Raw genomic sequence first — 19,468 nt, 5'->3', positions numbered from 1 at the left:
ATTTACCTTTTCGTGAGAGTACCCGTGGCGAAGATTTACACACAAAAAAAAAACTTATGCATGTTTCTTTCCCCAAAAGTGCCCAAATTTATCGTTAAAATGAGCTTATTTGTCTTAAAATTATATTAACATGTCAAATAAAATAGAGGATTGAAAAAATAAATGTCTAACAATTACCAAACATTTACATTATTTATCCAAATAAGATGTCATTTAATCTATTTTAATTGTTAGATGGATATTAACGGTTTTATGAGATAACAATGGTAAGAAAAGCTTACATAGTTACATGTATTCAGCTTGATACTATTTCCGTTTCAGTCATTTTTGTATCTTTTATATTTATTGTGAAATTTGTGATTGATACTTTAATTAAAGGTAAACAAATAATCAATAAGAATATGTATCTTATTTAGATGAGTACATATATTTTAGGGATTATTTTTTTTTCAATATTAAAAAATGTATGACATGATAAACAAACGGTACATGTATGTTTGAGTTAAAGAAACAAGTGCATTCTTTTATTAGTGAGTTTAAATTCGAGTTTGATCGTGCAAAATTTTAAAAAATGAGCGAAAAGCCGATGTCGAAGAATTAGTAGTCTGAACTAGATCTTTAATATCTACTCCATCTATTCCGGTCTTTTGTTTACCTATTTTATTTGGGTATCTTACTCATTTGTTTACTTTTCTACCCTGATATGTATTAAAGAGTTATTTGATTATCTACCTTAGTTCGATTCATTTTTCATCTAAAAATTAGTATAAGTTTACAACTACAAATGAGTTTCTCTTATTTTCATGATTTTAGCCCAAAATCAAATCTATCGACACGGAGTCCATAGAGAATATACACTAAGGTCCTGCTCTTTTTGGCCGAACATAACATATTGAATGAAACTGAACTGACTGAAATAAGAACTAATTTTAATTTAATTGAATAGTATTGAGCTGAACTGAACTGAAATTAAATCTAAAAAATAATGGCCAACACATAAATTTGGGCTGATCCGTTTGATCGGTCCAGTGAACACTGTGGACTCAACTATGTAGTGATGTAGTCTATTGATTAACAGCAACTCTTCTAGGGGGTTACGAAACGTCGTCGACGTTTTGTAATAAATCGTCGACGTTTTTTTTAAAAAAGACACTCACTACCCTTCCTCTCTCCCTTTCCTCTACTCTCCCAAATCCTCCCAAACAACAAACTCTAAAAAAAAAAAAACAACTTTGTTAATCGGATTCAATGTCAAAGAACGAACCATCTAATTCAACGGCTAACGACGAATTATCGGATTAACTACTTATTTTTTTCGTTTAAATCGAATTAGTATGAATGAAATTATAATCGAATTACCTTATCAATGTGGACTAGTATGAATCGAATTAGTATGAATCGAATTACCTTATGAATGTGGACTTTCAAATTGCGTAGAATGAATCGAATTTGTTCGAATTTCCATTTTTTTTGTCGTATGCTGGGGTTAGATGAAGAATCTGGCCGTCTATCTTGGTATGGGACGTTGAATATGGCCGCCTAAAATGGGTCGACGTAGAATTACGACGCCTGCAATGGCCCAGACGTCGAATAGGGTCGTCTGCAATGGATCAGGACGTGGAAAGTCTTCGTCCATTGTGGACTGAGACGTTGGGATTCAACGTCCATGACCATCACTGATCATGATTTTAATACGTCCCTCCACCCACCATTCTTGCTAACCCCGACATCAACAACAAATCCATCAACGTCAATAACAACAACAACAACAACAACAAATCTAATTGCAAATGGGGGTTGCGAAAAAAAAGCTGCTGCGAGAATTGAGAATGAAGAGAAACAATTCTAATTGCGATTTTCGAATTGAAACAAACATGCAAATCTAATTGAGGATTGAAACGAGAATGAAGAACAAGGAACAAAATTGAGACGATAATTCATACAAATCAAGAGAAACCCTGATAAAAACGATCGGTGGTGCTACGGTGGTGCTGCGGTGGTCTTTGCGTGGTGGTGGGCTTTCTACGGTCTTTGAAAGCGTGGTGGGGTGGTAGCGCTGTGTGGTGGTGTTGGTGGTGATGCAGGTTTGGTGGTGCTGTGTAGTCGGGTGTGCGGGTTGGAGTTTGAGAGAAAGAGAGGTTAGAGGTAGAGAGTGAGGAAGGGCAAGGTCGTCTTTTTTTTAAAAACGTCGACGATTTGTTATAAAACGTCTACGACGTTTTGCAACCCGGCTCTTCTATAGGATCGTTCTATAGCATAGGACTGACCCAATAGAATAAAAGTCAAAGGAAAAACATTGAGATATTAAGTTTTTGATTTTATTTTGATAACTTTATACTTTATAATGAAAACTAACATATTTAAATATATAAGTTATTAATTTAAAATATTAGGTTATTAAAATAAAAGTATTATTTCATATTTTTATTAAGTAATTTTGTTGGGCCTTATGCTATTGTGTTAGTCTTACCTAAATATAAGTCTTATAGAACAATTTGAAATCAACTTCGGACTCGTTTGAGCTATACGGTAAACTATCATCAAGTACTCGTAATCCGTAGCAACCATCAACAAAATTGTCCGGAGTACAAAACAAGGAACACTACCGGTTGGCGTTGCACTCCACTCCCGACTCCCGCTCGACTCACAGTCACAACTCACATTTCCTTAACCCCTCATAACACGGACTTCTATTTCAACTCCGAAACCAACAAAATCAATTAAACTGCCGTCTTTTAATTAAAATCCACTTACTATTCCACTCAATAATCACTCTTGCTGGTCACCAAGGTAATCCAGTTTGTAATTATTTTTAATTTCAATTTAATCATTTGTTAATTAATTGATTGATTTTCTCGTCTCAATAACTTCATTTATTTTAATTTTCAAAATCATCCTGAGCGTCTATAATTTCAACAAGTCTTGCTTGTGACGGTCACACGTAAGAATTCGTGCTGGTGCGATTATTAATGTTTATACTTCTGACTCGGCTGTAAGTGTCGGATACGGTTATTTTTGGTCTGAATGAAGTGTCGAAGAGTCGGAGTAACATAGGTTTATACTGGTAATTTGTTTGTTGGATTTGGATGATACATTTCGACCTCGTAATTTGATCAATCGATTGCTTTAACAAGTTGTCAATGAATTTCAGAGGAATGTTCCCTAAACGAAGTGTTTGCATATGGAGCTAGTGGTCTCTTCTCTTCAACCTCGTATAAAGGTATAAATGTATAATCATCAAATGATAGTTTAATGTTGCGCGATTAATTTGAGTTGGATTCATTTGGTTGTCGAATGGTAGCATATACTGTACTGATTACTAAATGGTGATTACTGATTTGATAAGTAACACAAATTCTTGTTTCAGACGGACACTTTTCGTCTTATTTTTTAGACGGGCATATGTGACCATTTTATAGTTAAATGTAATAACAATGGTATAGGCAGTGTTACAACTTATGGTAACTGCTTTTCAAAAGTGGTCACATTTAACTATAAAATGGTTACAAAATCCCGTCTTATTATTTCCGACCAAAAAGGACTGTCTGAAGCAAGACGGATTGGATAAGTAATAGCATGGTTACCGAGTTCGCTATGAATACATCCATACCAATTCGTGATTCGCTCTTATAGAATGTGTGTTATATGTATTTTCAGTAAGCAACATGATAGAATTCACTTTTAACAATTCGTGATTCGTAGGGCACCGAGTGAATTCGGTAACCATGAGTAATAGTATCATTTAAGATTCGTAATATAGATAATTTGAAACGCGGTTGTTACATTTATCATTGAGTTTTTCTTTGGTAAGATTATGAGGTTGCGATTATTTGATGAGTGTACATGGAAAATCATGGTCGAAATAGTCAAGTTTTGTCAATCAAGTTAATTTAGGTTAGTTTTTATAAATTTTAGAGAGGTACCATAAAAATTTGAAGCTGAACAATGTGAAATTGCTAGCTCTACTTTGTTATCCTTAAAGAAGTTTCTGTTAGCTATATTATGAAGATGAAAATGAGGTAAATTGACTTGTTTCTTGAATCGAGTAGCTCATAATTGAGGGTGTGTTTGTATAGTAAAAAGTGTAGGGAAAGGGGAAGGGGTGGGGAGGGGGAACGCAAGACGGAGTTAATTTTCTTTACATCTGGCACGCTTTTTTTTTTTAAATGCGGTTGATTTTCTTTGAAAATAATGTTAGTTTTATCTTACTAATGCATCATAGTGTGTCTTACAGAAGGCTTAATTCCTGGTTTGGTTTTCAATTAAGGATGCTTCAGACTCTTCGATTTATAGATATTTATGTGTGGTTATAATATGTTAGTTATCGCCTTGTTTACCTCTATAGAGCGCATGACTGATGTAGCACCCCTTCAAAAACAGCCTTTTTCTTCTACTTCTGCACACTTGCATTCGTAAGAGTATGTTTTTAATGCATATCCACTAGTTCTCATTCCTATTGTCCCTTCTTCAGCCTAGAAATATTTCATTTTCTCTTACAGCTTTTTGAGAGGATTATGCTTATTTAAGAGTGCACTATTATGTTTCACTCCCAGCTGCGACCATTCTGTTAGGTTTTACGGCTTTTGCTTTTCCATCTCAGAAAATCTTAGTACTTGCACTATGAAATTGTGTTATTTCCCTTGCTCAAAGACGACAACAACAACAACAACAACAACAACATCAGAGCCTTAATCCCAAAATGATTTGGGGTCGGCTGACATGAATCATCCTTTAGAACCGTTGTAGTTATACACTAACTGCTGTTTACTTTACACTAGTTTATTTAAACTGCTTTTTGTACTTATTATACAGCATAATGTTAAATGTGGTGTGAGAAGTGGAATACCATTTGAAGGTGAAGGAGGTTATCAGGATTCTTCGCCGAGTAAAATGAGGTTTTTTTTTAAATTCCTTTAACTTACCTGTTTTATTGCAGGATCTTGATTCATCTTGGTACGTTCATTTAAAATAAATATGGTGCAGGTTTAATAAAGTCGTCATAACGGATATCTCAAAATTCTGCTATAGATCGAACCATAAGCTAGCAAAGAAGCTACTTGAACAGGCAGCCAATTTTGATGCTGCAAGCATCTCAGATCAGTCTAAGTTTCTTGACAAGGTCTTTTTAGCAATTTGCCTCTCATGCCTTCATTTGTGCATGTATGTTAAAATATATTCCCGCTCAGCACTATTTAATTAGTGCATGTATGTTAAAATATATTTCCGCTCAGCACTATGTTAATTCAGGATTATTATCACAAGTTATAACATCTAGAATATGTAGCTACGAGGGAAAAATGGATGAACATGAGGAATCCAAGAGGGAACTTTTATTTGGTGATTTTAGTCTGTCTTTTTTTTTTTTTTTTTTTTTTTTTTTTTTTTTTTTTTTTTGTTTTGTTTTGTTTTGTTTTGTACAAGTAATATTTTTCTTCAGGAGTTGGAACTTTTAGGAGGTAACTCGAAGTAGAGAATTTGATAAATTTCCGTTCTTACTAAGTTTTAAAGTTAGTCCACTTCAAAAATTTCAAAAAAAGCCCTTGTACATGTATAACTTTATCAAGCTATTTTCATTGATACTTTGGTGGAGGGTAGCCTTTCGACCGTTGGAATTCCCACATTAGGCCTTTCACTGGGAATACTAACCATATGGGGGCATGAGTAAATATTAACCCATTGATCATTGTTGATTACTTGATTTGTTAGGGGTGCTCAGATTGATGGAAGTCTAATTTTTGAATTTTTCCAGTATTGACTCTTGAAAGCTGAGATTATGTCTTTGGCAGCTGACTGTGGATTACCGAATTCGCTCAAATCCATGACAGATTGCCAAATTATGAACTGATTCATGCATATTGTGGACTAGTTTTTACGTACTTGGAACAATTTAGTGCGTATCACATATTCATATCGTGGCGGTTGATTAAAATATTCTCTCTCCATTTCTTCATGTTCTTTCTATTTTTCAAAGTCCCTCAGCACATATCTTGAAAAATGGAAGAACAACATGGAATGGTATTTAGCATGCTTTTCCTTTATTAGTTGGACTTTTAATGGTAGGTTAGGAAACAAAGTTGCCTATGAGTTAGCTCATACACAACTGTGGAAGTGTGGGTGCTAGGTAGACTTTCATGGTGGTTAAACTCTCCGGTTAATGGTCAATGTGCTTTTCGTTGTATAGTAGTATGACATCAACAAAGGTCATACGTTGTTGTTCATTAGCTTCTAATTTTGGGATCTACTTCCATTGTTTGGGACAAGTGCATATATTTCTTGAACTTATTTTGTTTCATCTTTTCTTGTTAGATGTCTGTTCTGTTGGGGGAAAGTCATCTTGATGATTTTGTGAATGGAAGATCTCGAAAGGGAGAGAAAGTGGCTTTAGACAATGTGGTGGACAGCTTTGACGTTTCTTCCATATGTAACAAGTTCCCATCCATTACCATAGGAAGCTCACCTAGAGTGGAACTGTACAAAGAATCTTTTCCGCATTCTGAAATTTTCACTTACTCTGCTTCTCAATCTAGTGAAGAATTCCAACCTACCTTAACAGATGGTAATTGGATGGTGCCAGAAACTCTTACAGATATCCAATCTCCCATTCCTCCTAGGCTACAAAATCTGAGCTCCTCTGTTATTAGAGATGGAGCCTCTTTGCCTTCTATGTTTGAACATGATCAAACTAATAATCCAGATGCTCACGAGTCCGGTCCATCTGCTCTTGAAGAACCGTCTTCTCCAGTAGTGCTTGAACATGACAAGTTAGTTGAGTTAATTCTTGACAAACCTATTAGATGTATTGAAGGGTTGAGCAAGAGACATTCTCGGCAGCTGGAAGATTGTGGAATCCACACGGTATGCTTTTCTGGATTTTTATCATTGTTTTATCTACTTGCTATCACAAGTTGTACTTATTAACTTATATAATGTATATTGCTTGTACAGTTGCGAAAGCTATTGCATCACTTTCCTCGCACGTATGCTGACCTACACAACTCTCACTTTGGAATTGAGGATGGCCAGTATTTTATTTTTGTTGGGAAAGTCTTGTCTTCCAGGTATGTTTATCTTGCATTCTTGCCTGTTTTGGCTTTCTTTGACACAGCAGTTGCTTTGCAAGCAGGGCCAGTTCCACTTTCCTTATTTTATTTTATGACCTACTATGCTACAACTCCAGCTTAGTAATATTATTATGTTAGTTATATGCTCTCGATCAGCTGAAGCATGCTATATTGTCTTTGTATAAGATGTTTGTCTTAATTCGAAGTATCTGTTTAAAACTTTGAATTATCAGCAGCAGTATGCTTGACTATTTCTCTTACATGGGTCGCGCTATTTTCCTTTACAGGATCCCTTTGATCCCATTATTCTCAAACTGTGTAGATCATCACTATGAGATAATGTAGTGTTTGAGAAAGTATGTGAAACCATTTGATTAGATGGTTTAGTAGGGTCCTTATGCTACAAACCTTGCGTCTGTCGTTCATCCTTTGTAAAAGAAAAATGCTATTTGAAGTGACGTAGCCTTTCAACTGCATTCATTATGTTTGTACTTCTGAGGAAATAACATTTTTTTTGGTTTTAGAAAGGACATTTGTTCAAACACTTACTGCAGTATCCCTAGAGTACTTGGGTGCAAGGCTAAGTGGTTTAAATTAGGAACCAATCAAACTCTAACACTCGTAAAAATTTGGCAAGTGTGAGCTACTTGTCTTTTAAGCAAGTCTGATGATGCTTTGAACTGCAAGAGATTAAAAGAAAATCGTTCAAAATTATTGTCTTTGCACTCTCTCAAGTTCAGGTTCCTCTGCTCATAGAGTTCATAATGCCCTATATGTTGCGCAGGGCTGTAAAAGCTACCTTTTCCCTTTCGGTTCTTGAAGTTATTGTGTGTGGTGAGGCGGTTGATCATAATTCAAAAGCTGAAGTTGACCCAGATGACTTAAACAGTAGAGGGAAAAGGACAATTTATTTGCATTTGAAGAAATTTCTTAGGGGGAGTCGTTTTACTAGTCAAGGTTTTCTCCACATTATTGCGAACAAGCATAAAGAAGGCGACATCGTGTGTGCTAGCGGCAAGGTAGGATTCTAGGTTAGCTTCTTTTGTGTTGTTTTTACTTAATATATACTCCCTCCAATCCAATTGATTTGTAACATTGCTTTTTGCACAAGTTTTTAGGTGGAAGAAAAAGTAAGGGGTAAAATAGATAAAACATGTAAGAGAATGTAAAGATATGTTACCATTGGTTTGTATTGTCTAAAAAAGTAAAGGATAAATTGGTCAGTTTTATTACCAAATAAGGAATGTTACCATTGGTTTGATTTTCCCAAAGTGGAAGGTGTTACCAATCGTTTGGATTGGAGGAAGTATTTTTAATGGAATATGATGAATTAAGTAAAATGACTTGTTTGAACGGTTTAAGCTTTCAGTTAATACGAGTAATTGAAGGAGACTGAGGAAGAACTCTTGAACAACATTATAATGGTTAATGCACAGTTTTCGCAATTTAAAGATCTACTTACAAGCAACAATCTTTTTCCTAAAACATAAAAGATAACAATTGACTGAAACACCCTAAAATGGAAAATTATAACTATTCGCCGCGATAGAGGGATTTTTTAATAGCTTCAATCTTCAAAAGTTAGAACGTATGTTCACTTGGTGCTTGATTGGGGTTCCAGATGTTCTCACTTATATTCAAGGAATAGGGTAATGGATACTAATACATTATGATAACCGAGGCTTGGTGTTTAGTCATTCAATGTCGTGGTCTTGCAGAGAGCATATCCCACCATTCTGTTTTTGAGCTTTTTGTGATAGATTCGCGGTGTTATTGTTTAAGAAGTTATGAACCATTACAGTTCTGATGTATTATACTCCATGAATTACTAAAATCTTATTGCTACAAAAAGCGGACTACCTCTAAGAAAGACCACTATGAAATGAGGGAGTATAGCGTGGACATCATTAAAAACGAAGGTGACTCATCTCTTCCAGCAAAGGGGATGCCATATCCAGTATATCCTTCAAAGGGTGGCCTCAAGCCACAATTCTTCAAGGACATTATAGGAAGGTTAAGTTCTGCTCCTTTAACTAGGCTGTGTGGTTCTGATCTGTTAGGGTGATTCTGTTCATTTTCTTATATTCTCAGTTCCTTTACCATTGTCCTACTATATAGAGGTTCTAATCCTTCTGTGTTCGTTTGATTTGTCTTCCACCGTGTGTTGAGTACAAATTAGGATCACAAATAGAGACGTATGTTTCCTGAAATTCAAGGTTTTTTTGAAAGCAATATGCCTTGAAACCTCCTTATGTATGGTTGAAAAGGAAATCATATTAAATTACGAGTTTATTGACTATTAACACCTTTTCTTTACCAATTTTTGAAAACTCTCATCCTTAGTATTTTTTTCCCTTTACAAAACTCCCATCTTTTGTGGACTTCCGTTTCAAAATATATTCCTAAATTCAATGCCGCTTAAAGAAAGATATTGTTCCTAAATATACTCCTAAATTCACTGCCATCCCGTGACACTTTTCCATTCCCACCAGCACCACCCACTTTAATTTTGAGTGCCACATGCCCCACATCTCCGTCTAATTCACCGTCTTTTAGAATAATACTCCCTCCGTACCACACCAAAGGTAACGTAGGGAAAAATGGAGTATTTAAGAAAAAGGTGGAAAAAGTAAGGATAAAGAGGGAAAAAATAGGTGGGGTATGTAATTGTGGGTTTAATTGTGGGTTGTTAGGTGGGGTATGTAATGGCATTTTGTGTAAATATCAAAAGAGTATAAGGATAACTTGGTAATGTTGTGGGCCAAATAAGGAATGTTACCTTTGGTGTGGTACGTCTGTTTATAGTAAGTGTTACCTTTGGTGTGGTACGGAGAGAGTAGGTCCTAAATATCAGAAAATATATGATCCATATACGATCTTTTCCATAAAAAGATCGTCCCTGCTTCTGTAGCTCCAATTTCACTAAACTTGCTCCCCAAACTCTTCCTACTACTCGGCCTAAACCACGAGTCTCCAAAGTATGCCTCCAATATTCTAACATCCTTTTAACTCTTTCTTTGTCTCGTTAATCTACACAATGTCATCGAAAAACGTCATACTCCTAGGAATTTCATCTTGTATTGCCCTCGTCAACTAAGAGGAGAGTCTGGATGCACTTTAGTTTAATTGGAAACTCCTTTGTGCTTCCAACATTATTTTGTACATTTGTACTAGTCCCCTCTTACATTTCCTTTATGAGGCTATATATTTTCGGGAATTGGGATACACCCTTTTCACCAAAGGCCACCAATGTACTTCTCTTCGTAACCTATCATATGCCTTCTCTAAATCAATAAAAACTATATACGAGTCTTTCTTCTTATATTGATAGTGTTCCATCAACTCCCTCATAAGATAAATTGCTTTCAAAGTCCACGTGCCAGACAATCACTCATTCCCATAATTTCATCGTTTGGCTCATTACTTTGATTATCAGATAATTGGATCAATCTTGAACACCACCTTTATTCTTATACAAAGGGGCAAGAGTACTTTTCCTCTCGCCGGCGTCATCTTGTTGCTCCTCCAAATCTTGTTGAATTGCATGGTTACTCATTCCTCTCTTCCCAAGCACCTCTAAACTTCAATAGATATACCATCTGGTTCTCCTGCATTCTTCGGTCCATCTTCTTAAATGCCATTTTGATTCCACTCTTGAATTATACACATAAATTCCTATTACTCATGGTTGGAGGGGATGTGTTCATCCCCAATACCCTGCTCTTGATAAAATCTAATAAATTAAGGGGGTGGTACTTTTTTCTTTTTCAACAGCGTTGAGTTTTGTGACCAAAGTTCACAAATGGGTGTTAGCTTTGATTTTTTTTTTTTGGAAAAGTAGAGTTTTGAAAAATGTTACAGAAAATGTGTTACTTATCAATAAACTCTTAAAATAAATGTAGGAGAACTTCATATGAGGGTGATGAAAAGAAGCTGGTGAATTCAGGCTGCTGTGGTAATTAATTTGAGATTTCTGGTTGGTAACTTATATTCAGTCACTAACGTACTTGTATTTCGTTAGATACTTAAATGAACCTGATGCGCCTTGTGTATTTTGAAGGCTCATCAAAATATGATTTACCAACCTTAGTGTTTCTGGTGAAAGTGACATATATGTAGCATACCTTATTAATTGATGTAATCATCGTAATATTTTAGTTAAAGAAAAGTGTTACATTAGAAAGTGCTGTTATAAAAATACACACGTTTCTGCATTTTCACTTTAATTTCATACCCTTATTTTTGCACCTAAATGATTTTCTATATGTGGGCGTTGATGTTAACGACACTATGCATATCGTTTTTGTAGTTTTGTGTTGTACCTTCCGCCCACCTTAATAATTTTGCTGGATGAATCAGAGTTTTGCAGTCACTGTCAGCTAATATTGATCCTATCCCACGAGAGATCACAAGAGATATCGGACTTCTGCAGCTTAAGGATGTAAGCAAAAGTGATCTTTCTATCTTTTGCTATAAATGTCCTGTGGTATTTGTTTGGAAATCTAATGCATATACATGTACAATGCATGAGAAAAGAAAACACGATAGGTAAAGGAGGAAAAAGGTTGTGGAAGGGGTTCGACACAGTTGGAGGGATGTCAGGTTGGCCAGGAACTGGCCGGAGGGGGTGTGGAGTTGGTGGGAGATGACCATGGCTGGAGAGAGGGGATGTCACGTTTTCAGGAGGAGGATACGACTATGGTTGACCAGAGGAAATGGCGGTGGGGAGTTGGCGGCTGTAGGAGATGGGGTGGGGGAGCATGAGGGGGAGAAAAGTGTTTTAATGGGTAAACTAGAAAAACTCATATTAATTTTGATGTAATAAACATCTGTTTTTATTAGGACCACTTGGTAATTTTGCTCATAAAAAAATGTCAAATAAACTTGACATTAAATAACGACGCATTCAAAGTCAAAATTCTCCTTAATGTTTGGAAGAGTCAACACCCCTTGTGATGGATGGCTGAAACCTACTCAATGCAGCTTCTCAATTAAACTGCCTAAACTTTTATAATTGCTCTTTAGTCTCTTTTTGACTTGCTAGTTATGATGTAACATCCGAGTAACTCTTCATCGACCTTTTAAAATCATACGTGGTCCATTGTGCGAAATGCTATGCACTAGGTATTCACTGTGAATCAGTAGGTATTCATATTGCAGATAAGACGCATCAGACCCTAATTTTTTCGTCCGCCTCCCCTTTTGACATCATACTTGTTTCCCTGAGACAGTCTCATAAAGTTCCTATCATTCTTAACAGTGAATATTTAAATGACTCACTCACTCACTAACATCTGCGTCCGTTTGTTTGCTTTTCACTGTATTGGCAGTATTTATAATGTTGTATGGTCCACAAGAAAGCTGAAGCCACATGCTCTTGTGATAATTGTATTTAATCAAAGTTTCGACATGGAAACTTGACTGTTTTGTAAAAGGTTTGATGATCACTGAAACACTGCTTTAAGGTGGTATTGGTCGTATAAGGGAAATATTAGGCCAAAATCGAGATTTTGTATTATGCTTGTTATACACTTCTCTATTCTTTAGAAATAAATTGCATAACGTTTATCAATTACTCATTGTTATAACATTCACAATTTGAATGCTAATTGCTAATAGTTGTAACTGCAGGCATACATTGCGATTCACCAACCTGAAGATTTAAATGTTGCTCACTTGGCTCGCAGGAGGTTCATATTTGATGAGTTTTTTTATCTTCAGGTGCTTTATTTTATTTAAACGCTTTCAGTTTGGAGTTCCAGTTTTAGTCATTTTGTATTGCATTCACAAACTCATAAAAGTTAATGCCATGAGCGATACCCACTTAATTACTACTGTGTTATTCTTCGCTTTTATAGGGAGAGAGAGCACCCTAAATGCTTTCTTTTTTTTGTTTGGAAAATAATACTGTAGAGTAGTACGTATTATTTTCTATTGTAAGAAAGAAGCGTCTTTCAAAATCACGAGATTTTTTTGTATGTATAAATTCAAAAATATTTTGAAACTTGTGAAAAAAAAAAAAAAAGAATCAAAAGGGCCTAATTTTCAACTTATGAACAGGGTCCCAAACTAATTGAGATGGCCATGGATAAATGTTTATGTCTAACGCGTACTAGTAGTTATTAGGAATATCCAAGTGTTCAATTTATCAGCATTGTGATTGCAATTGATGCACACTTCAAAATAGCTAGAATTATATAAGTGTCTCAAAAGAAAGGTTAATTTACATTATATGCTACAATACTTACTAAGACAAAAGAGCTTTGAAATAGAACAATACCTACTTAACAGTTTGCTAACATAATGGCTGTAAAAACCTTGTAGACATGTGCTGTTATGATGATGAAAGAGGATATACTGAAGGATAGAAAGCTTAAAAACAAGAATGGCTCATGATAAAGTCATAAAACTAATGAAGCATAGTAAAGTACAACCTTCTGGCCTTTTATTCTGTTTGGAGTTGCCTCATTTACCTATGGCACGTTATTTAACAGAGCAAGTGGTTAGATAATAGATAAGGGTAAATTAGGAATGATCGGGGTCAATAAGGTGGGCCATATGCCCATAAGATGTGTTTTACCCTAATTGAAATTAGGGGCAAAACTGTCATTCTGGATACCAATATTTGCCAAATTTAGAAGTGGCACAATTTCATTATATAGAGATTATAGACAACATTACCCAAGTGCCTCGCTAGTCCCCACAAATTGCGGGTTGGTGGGGGGGTGGGGGGGGGGGGGGGGTCTGATGTACACAGCCTTACCCTTGTGTTAATAACATAAAAGGCTGTTTCTGGATGACCCAAGATGAAAACTGCATTGAAGGACCGCTACTTCACAAGAGAAAGAAGCGCAACCACTTTAGTTAGCCATTTTGATTTATTCCATCATAATCCAAAGGGTACTCTAATCCAAAACCAAAATGTAATTTGTCTTTGGCTCCATTAGAAACATGGAAATACATTCCATTATATAGACCAAGAAAGAAAAATGGTGTGATTACAAAGAATAGGAGAGAAAAGTTTTAATGTGTAAAACATCATTTTGATGAGCTAGACATTGACTAGATAGGTGACAATGTGAAATGAATTTTTAAATCTGTTTTCATCATTTCTGATCATTTAACTTTCAAGTTGATTAATCAGTATTCAGTAATAGACATCAAAGAAATAATCAGTAATAAATTTTTTAATTTCAATACGTCATTTGGGACTTCATAATTCAATTTGATGTCTGATTTATGCTCTATATTCCAGTTGGGACGCTTGTACCAAATGCTTGAAGGTCTTGCATCAAGAATAGAGAAAGAAGGGTTGCTTGACAAATACAGAAATATAGATCAAAACGCTACCTTTGCAGAGGATTGGTGTGATCTTACCAGGAGTTTTTTGAAAGGGCTCCCTTATTCATTAACTAAAAGTCAGCTTAGTTCAGTGTCAGAGATAATTTGGGACCTGAAGCGACCAGTTCCCATGAATAGGTTACTTCAGGTACTTCATTAGATTTATTGAAGTTGCTATTCTGTGATGTACCAAGTTTATGGAAACATGAACTCTTATCTTTTGATGCTTAGCTTAATTTTAACTGCTTCATTTCGCATTGATGTCAGGAATAATAATGTTCAGCATGTTTGCATCTTTTGTTTCTTAGTAATCAATTTAAGCTTCACCTGCTAATGATTTTTTCCCCTTTTAGTTCTCTTATTGGCTGTCTATGTTAATCTCAAGTGCCACGTTAATCTTTTAGTTCTCAGTCTGGGGTCTTGCTGTCTAATGTTATGGATAAGTTTTTTCAGGGTGACGTGGGGTGCGGAAAGACAGTCGTTGCCTTTTTAGCATGCATGGAAGTAATTGGCTCAGGATATCAGGTTAGTATCTCATATGGCTATAGGCCTATAGCATGCAAATGTGTTCAAATTTAGTCTTTTTACAGTTTCAAATTATTGTTGAGATGCCTCGTAGAGTCTTAGGTAGTTGATTACTTTAATATAGTGTAGCACTGTAGCTCACTATTAGAATTCCGATTGTTCAGGATATGCGGGAGTCTATGAACCTTCATGGACTTGTGTTTGATATGTAATCATGTATTAGATTTGTGTAATGATATTTGATCTATAGATGCTTTCAAAGTTACTTCTGAAATATGGTCATTAGATGATTCTTACTTCAGTTTTACAAAATTGCACTGTTGGTTTTAACTTCACTTGCGTACTGTCAGGCAGCATACATGGTCCCAACTGAGCTGCTTGCTATCCAGCACTACAACGATATACTAAGTTTACTGGAGAATGTGGAATCTGATAAGCGACCTTCTGTTGCTCTTCTGACAGGCTCAACTCCTACAAAACAAGCGCGAATGATTCGCAATGTATGTCAATATTGAAAATTCAACTTTCCAGTAAATGTTTTGTCACTCTTTGTATGACTCTTATTTGCGTGTTACAGGATCTTCAATCTGGAACTATTTCCTTGGTCATTGGAACACATAGTTTGACAGCCGAAAGCGTGATATTTTCAGCTTTGCGACTTGCAGTTATTGATGAACAACATCGTTTTGGCGTAATTCAGAGAGGAAAATTTAATAGTAAGGTTAAAAATGCTGCCTCTTTTGCCTTTTCAGTAGTATTTTGTCTGCTTTGACTGTACTGTGTTGTTGCCATCTTTCGTTTCTTTATATAACAAGACCAGATATTGCAGTTATGGTATGCTTCTGCTATACCGGGAATCAATGAAGTTTCTTCTGTTGTTACACCAAAAGCTGAAGTCCAGATGGCACCACACGTTCTTGCTATGTCTGCTACCCCAATCCCAAGAAGTCTTGCTTTGGCTCTGTACGGAGATATGTCTTTAACACAGGTATTTATTTTTAAACTTGTTTGTCGTAAATTTGCCCGAGGATTTTCAACGACTCATTTTGTGAAATGATAATCTATTATGGATCTTCATCAAAGACAGTTACCCTTGGTGCTATTTCATTTATTAGTTCCTGCTGCTTGATTATTTCTTATAAGCAACGGATCAACCCCAGTCTGGCCTAGCACCATAAAATATGTTTGGTCCTTAGAAGCCTTCCATGGTTTCTGTAAATCATGCTATTTATCTGCTCTTAACATCCAACCTGCCGTGACAAATGACTTGCAATGCGTCTTTGTTCTTAAGTAACCCTGTTTGGCTTTTACTTTACTTTCTCCTGGCTTTTTCGCCATGCTTTTTTTTTTTAAAGGGTTTACTTAATGCTCAAAAATCCTGCACTCCTTATCGTTAAGCTGGAAAAATTATATAAGCTAAATGGTGGAGGTCAAAACTTCCATCTGTCCTCAGTACTTGTTGAGGTACACGATCTTGTATAATCTTGGCAGCATACTTCATGCTTGAATGTCTTGCATAAATGTTTCTTAGAAATACAAATATGTAGATGTGAAAATATGCTCATATCTTTGAGATTGAACCAAATTATCCCATGTTTGTATGACTCAGCAACAAGGATATTCATCATTAGCTCCCGTCTCTTATGATAGATAACAGATCTGCCTCCTGGACGATTACCTATTGAGACAAAGATAGTTGAAGGGAGTGAAGAGGGATTTGAAAACGTTTATGAGGTAATCACATTTACCATGTACAAGTTATATTCGGCAATATGTTCAAACTGCGTAACTATATAAGTTAGCTGGTGAAATGATTGCAAATTTGTGTGTTTTTATGATTTTTAAAGCTAAATGTATCGTCTCATACCGACTTTCTTCGCCCCATCATATTTTGCCCTCATCTGCAGAAGGCAGTGATGTCTTGCTTCTTGTTTTTCTGAGGAATGGATCAGCATTTAACTTTTTTCATCGTATTAGTGTCACTAGCATTGTGCAGCCTCTAATTTTTCTCTCACTCCAATTTTGTGTGCGAGAAGTAACATTGTTCTTAATTTCTTTTGGTAAATGATTAAATGGCGTTGCTAATATACAACACATCTGTTATATGCAAGAAGTAACATATCATGTAATTTTCAGCCATTTTTCTTAACCAATGGCCTCATCTTCTGATATACCGATATACGAAGTAATATTTTCACCCTTTTTACAGTCAAATGTTTATTCTTTGTAATAAAGTGCTTATCATTTTATAATGTTGAAATACGGAAAGGGTAATCTGTCAAATCGGAGGCATGAAGCCAGTTATGTGCAGTATGCTACGTTCTCCTTTTACAATTATTAGTCCCTTACGGTCTCATATTACATCTTTAAACTAAAATTGCAACCCAACTACCCAAGTATATACCCATTAAACGGTAAAAGCTGAAACTGAGATCATTATTAGTCATATTATGGCTCGGTTTCATGTTGATGCTATCATTAATCATATGCCATATCATATGAGAAATTTTATATTTTCTCTCTTTCCGCCGGAGAAGATTTTTAACATTTGACATGGTTGAACTACCCGGAAAAAATTCAGATGATGCTCCGTGAACTTGAAGCTGGGGGGAAAGTGTATATTGTCTACCCTATCATTGCGCAATCCGAGCAGTTACCACAACTTCGTGCTGCTTCAGGAGATTTTTTGAATATGTGTTCTAAGTTCCCCACCTACAAATGTGGCCTACTGCATGGACGTATGAAGGGGGACGATAAAGATAAAGCACTAAAAGACTTCAGGGCTGGAGAAACGCAAATTCTTCTTGCTACTCAAGTAATCGAAATTGGGGTTGATGTTCCAGATGCATCCATGATGGTTGTTATGAATGCAGAAAGATTCGGAATAGCACAACTGCACCAACTTCGAGGGCGAGTTGGGCGTGGATCTAAGAAATCAAAGTGTGTGTATGTGGCTTCAACTACAGCTAGTGTTGATCGCTTGCGTGTGTTGGAGCATTCATCGGACGGATTCCATCTGGCCAAAGTAGACCTTTTACTTCGTGGACCTGGTGACTTGCTTGGCAAAAGGCAGTCAGGACATCTCCCCGAGTTTCCTATTGCTAGACTGGAGATTGATGGTACTATAATACAAGATGCTCATCTTGCTGCCCTGGTAACTAGTACTTCTATTCCTTATTCTTATATTTAGCATTGTGTTCTGGTTTCTGCGTCTCAAGTCTTTACACGTTTGCCCTGAATTCATATGACCAAGTCTTTCACTCGGAAAAAAATGCAAGACATGTACACACTCCTTGCAAATATGCCCACAACAGCATGATATTAGGTATCGTTTGCAACACCGCATGATGACCGAGTTATCAATGTTTTGAAGGTTATTGCAACAGAAACTTGTACATGGTGTATCTGTATATATAAACAATTAAACATATAGTGCAAGGACCCAGATGAGGCCGTGATGACCAATTTCAGATCAAGTCTTACACAGATTTAGTAGCAGGCCACGACTGGCCGGTCGCCTTCCAATCTTCAACTGTATCTTTACCCCGACAAGTTTACCACCCATTGTATTACCTTGTCTTTTCAGTTCGATTCAGGTTCCAAACTGCCTGTGTCTAGTTGTTAGTGTCTGCATTTGCAATAAGTTCTTATCCTTGTATAAAATATCGGCTGTGTCACTAAATCACGACCGAGTTGTCAACGTTTTTAAAGTTTCTCGACTTCCTGCAACCCCATTTCGAGATGCCAATTGCTGTCTAGCACAACGAGCAGATGAGGCCGTGACGATCAATCCTGTACCGAGATTTAATACCAAGCACCACCATTGACAGCCATTGACTGTATTTGTACCCAGCAAATATTGACCCAGACTGCCCTGGTGGCTAGATGTCGTATGCCCCCATCTTATTGCAGGACCGTTTTATCTTTGTTTTACATGTTCAGTTAGATTCTGTTTCCAAACTTCTCATTTCCCCAAATATTGTGTTCTGATTAAACTTTCCATTGCTACTTGTGCAGAAAACATTAAGTGCGTCTTATGACCTGGTCAAATACCCGGAGCTTAAAGCTGAGCTTAGTATGCGACAACCACTTTCTCTCTTGGGCGACTGACGAGGATAATATCGTTCAAAGCTGTGTCCATGTACACCCTTCGGTCCTGGATGTACACAATGGGATTGGTTTTGTTGGTAACAAAGGTTTAATTTGTGTTTCGATTAGACATTTCATACTTGTATATGCCTGCATTGGTACATTTTAACAATCTTACGTCCAGGCAGTCTGAAAAAACTCGACATGAAACACTTACTCCCTGAGAAGTTATATTAATCTTGGGAATCGAAGAGGTCCACCATTGCTTTACAGAATGAACATTGAAGATCTCCACAGCTTTTACAAGAATATCCATTTCTTTTTATTTTTTATTTTTTTGGCAACGGTAAAGAAAGGTTCTTACATAGTGCTTAGTTGACTCTCAGAGCCAGACTTTATTATTACATTATCTGAAACATAAGTTAAACTACGAATGGGGTTAGTAAAAAGAA

General features: G+C 36.2%; 1 protein-coding gene across 2 annotated transcripts; it reads left to right on the top strand.

Moving 5' to 3' along the window:
• Nucleotides 1-2,569: 2,569 nt before the first annotated feature.
• LOC141598983 (ATP-dependent DNA helicase homolog RECG1, chloroplastic/mitochondrial) lies at nucleotides 2,570-19,282 on the top strand. Of its 2 annotated transcripts, none has more exons than XM_074418837.1 (18): nucleotides 2,570-2,790; nucleotides 3,152-3,220; nucleotides 4,813-4,895; nucleotides 4,984-5,119; nucleotides 6,307-6,855; nucleotides 6,946-7,058; nucleotides 7,846-8,080; nucleotides 8,914-9,074; nucleotides 11,421-11,502; nucleotides 12,693-12,782; nucleotides 14,317-14,550; nucleotides 14,856-14,927; nucleotides 15,278-15,427; nucleotides 15,505-15,648; nucleotides 15,757-15,915; nucleotides 16,578-16,661; nucleotides 17,509-18,081; nucleotides 18,945-19,282. In XM_074418837.1, the coding sequence occupies exons 2-18, from the start codon at nucleotides 3,182-3,184 to the stop codon at nucleotides 19,035-19,037; spliced, it is 2,997 nt and encodes a 998-aa protein (XP_074274938.1). In that variant the 5' UTR covers nucleotides 2,570-2,790; nucleotides 3,152-3,181; the 3' UTR covers nucleotides 19,038-19,282. The 2 variants fall into 2 exon arrangements, with proteins under 2 accessions (XP_074274938.1, XP_074274939.1); XM_074418838.1 differs by having other exon boundaries at nucleotides 2,685-2,790; nucleotides 4,984-5,160.
• Nucleotides 19,283-19,468: the final 186 nt, after the last annotated feature.

Source organism: Silene latifolia, chromosome 9 (assembly GCF_048544455.1).
Source record: "Silene latifolia isolate original U9 population chromosome 9, ASM4854445v1, whole genome shotgun sequence".
Classification (NCBI taxonomy): domain Eukaryota; kingdom Viridiplantae; phylum Streptophyta; class Magnoliopsida; order Caryophyllales; family Caryophyllaceae; genus Silene; species Silene latifolia.
This window is presented reverse-complemented; position numbering and strand designations above follow the sequence as displayed.

Excerpts from the sequence above, each read along its gene's own strand:
- LOC141598983 (XM_074418837.1), top strand. The coding sequence starts at position 3,182 with ATGGAGCTAGTGGTCTCTTCTCTTCAACCTCGTATAAAG. Across the intron at positions 9,075-11,420 it reads TTCAAGGACATTATAGGAAG|AGTTTTGCAGTCACTGTCAG; the intron begins GTTAAGTTCTGC and ends TGGATGAATCAG. Across the intron at positions 15,649-15,756 it reads GAGGAAAATTTAATAGTAAG|TTATGGTATGCTTCTGCTAT; the intron begins GTTAAAAATGCT and ends CAGATATTGCAG.